Here is a 5,182-nt window from a genome sequence, read left to right on the forward strand (position 1 = left end):
TAAAGTACGAGCATCAAAGACCTGGTGGTTTGTTTCAGAAGATTGAGATTCCTGAGTGGAAGTGGGAGCGGATCACTATGAACTTCGTTGTTGGACTCCCACGGACTCAGAGGAAGTTCGATGCAGTATGGGTCATTGTTGGTAGGCTGACCAAGTCAGCGCATTTCATTCCTGTGGCAGTTTCCTATTCCTCGGAGTGTGGCTAAGATCTATATCCGGGAGATTGTTCGTCTTTATGGCGTGCCCGTGTCTATCATTTCTGACCGGGTACGCAGTTTACTCGCATTTCTGGAGGGCAGTTCAGCGTGAATTGGGTACTCGGGTCGAGTTGAGCACAACATTTCATCCTTAGACGGACGGGCAGTCCGAGCGTACTATTCAAATTTTGGAGGATATGCTCCGAGCATGTGTTATTGATTTTGGAGGTTCTTGGGATCAGTTCTTGCCATTAGCAGAGTTTGCCTACAACAACAGATACCAGTCGAGCATTCAGATGGCCCCCTATGAGGCATTATATGGTAGGCGGTGTCGGTCGCCAGTTGGGTGGTTTGAGCCGGGAGAGGCTCGGTTGTTGGGTACAGATCTAGTTCAGGATGCCTTGGATAAGGTGAAGATCATTCAGGATAGGCTTTGTACAGCTCAGTCCAGGCAGAAGAGTTATGCTGACCGCAAGGTTAAATTCGTGATGTGGCATTCATGGCCGGAGAGCGAGTGTTGCTCCGGGTGTCGCCCATGAAGGGCGTGATAAGATTTGGTAAGAAGGGCAAGCTAAGCCCTAGATTCATTGGGCCGTTTGAGATTCTTGATCGAGTGGGAGAGGTGGCTTACAGACTTGCGTTGCCGCCGAGTTTATTAGCCGTGCATCCAGTATTTCATGTGTCCATACTTTGGAAGTATCACGGCGATCCATCCCACGTGTTGGACTTCAGCACTGTCCAGTTGGACAAGGACTTGACCTATGAGGAGGAGCCGGACACTTACCAGCACATGGGGTCGGTTATGCTGATACTACACTCTGCACTGTGTGCAGATCCCGGTGCTACAGCTTGGGGACCATAGAGAGGTTGCTGCTTCCAGTCCATCAGGCGACCCGAGGTAGTCATGCAGGCGTCCGCAGGCCTTGGCGTCTCCTTCTATCATTTCCTTTCTGTTTTTACTTATTCAGAGACAAATTCGTGTATTTCCATTCAGACTTTATTTGTAGTATTCATAGATGGTCCGTGACATGTGACACCAGATTCTGGGTAGAGTTGTACTTAGACTTCCGCAGTTTGTATTAATCTAAACTTTCAAATTTCATCTTCCGCATTATTTTTGTTATTATTATTTCCGCTGCTTTTGTTATCTTGTTTTGAAATTGTTAAGGGATTAAAAATGAAAATGACTAAATAATTGAAATAATTGGCTTGCCTAACTTTCACTAGTAGGCGCCATCACGACTCCCGAGGGTGAAAAATCCGGGTCGTGACAATATGTGATTGAAGTGCAATCATGTATGTAACTTACCAATTTAAGATAAAATTTGTAATTTCAGACGTGAATTATTAGAACTTCAATCGCGTATGTCCGAACTAGATTAACGTCAAGAGAAAAATAACATGACAGAAAATTTTTCTGAATTTAACAAGAATTAATATTACAGGCGTTCTACTTTTGGGGAAATAAAGAAAATTTGCAGGAGAAACAGAAATTAGAAATATTCATCCCACATATTTACATTTCTCACAGGGTGATAGAAAATCATGTTGAGAACAAATTTTCTTGGTCAAAGGTTACACTGAATCCTAATATATGAATATGTTAATCAGTTTATTTAACTTCAAGAAGATACAAACTCTTATAATTTAACTCACATTTCTAATACTATTGTTATTGATGCCAAAACCTCAAAGCAACATAAGCCAAAACCCTAAAAACCACCAACATCACAACCAAAGCTACCAAATCCAATGCCAAATTATCAATGCCAAGACATTTAATAGCTGGAAAATCCATCACTTTGCATTCTTCACCAAATCCACACTCATAAACTTCAAACCTCGAATACTGAACTCCTACGAGAAGTTTGTAACAATAGTGACTAAACGATACATATTTCAACCACGCGACGAACGATGGAATGTGCTGAATATAGTATCCACTGGCTAGTAAAAACACAAGCATCAACACTGAAGATAATGTTGTAGCTTGTTTAACATCCATTAATATTGCACCTAAGGCTAGGCCAAGTCCTTGAGCAACTAGCACATTTAATAGAATGATTAATAGGGTCAATAAAAACGCGATAATCGAAGGTTTTAGACCTCCCATCCAGTATGTTATTGTCACGAAAATTGTTGGAAGTATAAGTTCCATAGGTAAATCACCCACAGTTCTTGCAAAATAATATGATGAAAGTCTATACATGCCAGAGGAACGTTCCCTTATAAGCATTGGCCTCTCTTGTGGGAATGCAAATATTGCACTGAATAATGGAAAGAATCCCCAGAATATTGAGAAGAAAAATAGTAATCCCACCTGTTAAATTAGAAATTTGCCTTATTAGAGAAAGCTGAGGATGGAAAGTAATGAGCTATGTTGCTCGGATGCTCTAAAATGATGTTGTACTTCTGTCGAATCTTCCAAAATTACACTATTTTTTAAGGATCCGACACGTACCCGGCGGTATTTTGAAACAAGCAGTGTAGGTAACGAGTGGAAGGAGAAAATAATAACACCGAGCAATCATTCAATTAGTCTAGCACAAATGTTTCTATGAACATCGAATTATAAGATGAGATTGTGTTACGTGCTCAGCTGTATAAAGAATATTTACAATATTAAGTTAAGTTAATCTACAACATCAAGTAATTTTAAGTCTAATGCAATAATCTGAAAAATAAATAATAACATGCTATAATTGGTTAAACTGCACTAAGAGTGTAAATATACTTTACATATCTTAATTTTATTTTTTTAATTAAATCTTTAAGATATCCGGGGCTTAAAATCTTTAAAGATATCTGCGGGAAGGATAAAAATAAAGAGAAGTCGTAATGTTAGGATAAACAAGTTTTTATACTATCAATGTAATTTAACCTATTATAGCAGATTGCATGTTATATTTTAGATTACTAATTCCGCTTATTATTGTTAGTTACCTGTAATGATGTTTATAGTTGACCTGGTAGAGTAAAAATTCTTATACGTTGTCAACTTATAAAAGTTAAACAGATAGGTAAATTACCTGATCCATTATATGGTTAGCGTCAGAGTGCCACCAAAGGAGTCCAGAAAGAAATGAAACAGACATGACTTAGAAAATTCTTAAGCCTGAATAAGACTCATGTTTGCGTTCTTTAAGTCCTCTCTGTAGCAAAACTTTGAATTGTAACCACCAACTTGTGGTCCATTGATTTTCATCACGACCTGAAAGAAAATAACTCTCATTAGTATTTAAAAAAGAAAAGAAATGTACAATCAAATTGTAAACGGCCAGACTTCAGCGCAACGTTGAACCGATTAAGTTTAAATCCTGATAACTCCGCCTTTGGACACCATGGAGTTCTTGTGACTCATTCAGAAAAATAGTAACCAAAAGGGCAGCTCGGTGTACCAAGTATTCTGCATTCAAGCAGGGTTCGGGGAAAGGCCGCGTTTCAAGGGTGTGATCGATGTAGACAGCTTACCCTAATGCAAGCATTAATGGATGCTTCCATGCACGGCTCGAACCCGTGACCTATATATAGGTCACACTGAGACAACTTTACTGTTTCTCCAAGGTCTCCCTTCAGAAAATCAATAACTAAAAGGGTAACCCGGTGGGCAAAGCATCTCGTGTTCAAGCAGGGTCCGGGGAAGGGCGGCACCCCAAGAGTATTAATGTAGACAGTCTATCCTAATGCAAGCATTAGTGGCTGCTTCCACTGCTCAAACTCGTGACCTATACGTCTTATGGAGACGACTTTACCGTTGCTCCGAAACCCCCTTCAGAAAATCGATGATTAGAAACAAAAAAATTATATTTCACTTACTTCTTGATGCAGATAATCGAATCGGGTGCCTGAAACTTTGACCAATTTCCTCCTTCAAAGCTGGATAAATGTTTTTCTTGTAGGAGGTTATTAAGAACTGTTTGGTTGCATTTTGATTTTCAGTTTGATCTGATTTTGGTAAAGATTCATGGAGATCATCCTGCCTTGTATCAGGAGACACACCTGTATAATTTAAAAAAATAAATAAAAATCTAGAGTTAAAACTATATTGTAGGTTAAATGTTATTATAACCTACATTTGACTAGGAGATTACTTTGACTTAAAATTGAAAGATATGACCAAGAAAAGGTAAAAGAAGAAAATTATAAAATGCAGCTTAACTAAAGGGATAAAGCAAGGACAGACAAAAAGTTATATATATACGAGTAAAAAAATGTTTTGATGTTTAACAAATCCCAATAGACTAACTTTTGATCACTGGCTAATTTGCTAAATTGGGTCTTGATTGCTTCACCTAAGTATATTATTGATCTCTTTAGGACATCTTTTATTTGATTAGTTTTAAATAAAAATACTATCAAAATTCCTGGATTAAAAAATATATTTAAAAAAAGAAAAGAAAAAAACACAGGTAACATAATCAGGGGCGAATATAAGTTGCAATATCGGGTTCATTTGAACATGAAATATTCTTGTTTATTCCATCATTATACCGAACGACTCCATAAAATTTAACTTCTACATTCGCCACGGTAATTTAGGGTTCTTTTTCTGGGTACGTTTCAAAACTTAAATGATGATGTGAACATATATTCAGATGCTTTATGTAAAGCTAAATACTTATATAAAGCAGAAACAGACAGCACCTTTCAATAATGTTTCCTTTAGCTTTTATTTGCAATTGTTGATAGATGATAGTAATAAAGCTTTAAACTATGTGTGCCAACCAGGGAATAATATGTCCTATCAATGTTTTTTATAAATACGTGTCCAAAAATTTAATGCAAAAGTTTATTGCAAATCAAATGTCAAATCCCAAACTCCATGTAGCCAGTTGGCATGTTGAAATATGGTCCTAATATTCTTCAGAAAAGCTCAATTTCAAAGAAAGGGACATCTAAATTGTTAATATCAATTGATTTCAGCTTCTCTAATATATACATTTTTTACATTATTAAGTTATTTTGAAAAATTACGTTTAATCGTC

At 37.2% G+C, this 5,182-nt stretch overlaps 1 protein-coding gene across 1 annotated transcript; it reads right to left on the reverse strand.

Moving 5' to 3' along the window:
* Nucleotides 1-1,788: 1,788 nt before the first annotated feature.
* On the reverse strand, nucleotides 1,789-4,271 carry LOC109216526 (ABC transporter G family member 21-like). The gene is made up of 3 exons (XM_019380687.1): nucleotides 4,014-4,271; nucleotides 3,227-3,408; nucleotides 1,789-2,517 (listed from the first exon to the last, which is right to left on the reverse strand). Exons 2-3 carry the CDS (start codon nucleotides 3,290-3,292, stop codon nucleotides 1,870-1,872), a joined length of 714 nt encoding a protein of 237 aa, XP_019236232.1. The 5' UTR covers nucleotides 3,293-3,408; nucleotides 4,014-4,271; the 3' UTR covers nucleotides 1,789-1,869.
* Nucleotides 4,272-5,182: the final 911 nt, after the last annotated feature.

Source organism: Nicotiana attenuata, unplaced genomic scaffold, assembly GCF_001879085.1.
Source record: "Nicotiana attenuata strain UT unplaced genomic scaffold, NIATTr2, whole genome shotgun sequence".
NCBI classification, from domain to species: domain Eukaryota; kingdom Viridiplantae; phylum Streptophyta; class Magnoliopsida; order Solanales; family Solanaceae; genus Nicotiana; species Nicotiana attenuata.

What these genes read in the sequence shown, in the direction of transcription:
- LOC109216526 (XM_019380687.1), bottom strand. Translation starts at nt 3,292, where the DNA reads ATGTCTGTTTCATTTCTTTCTGGACTCCTTTGGTGGCACTCTGACGCT. An exon ending in CTAACCATATAATGGATCAG is followed by an intron (nt 2,518 to 3,226) that starts GTAATTTACCTA and finishes CTAATTTAACAG; the next exon opens with GTGGGATTACTATTTTTCTT.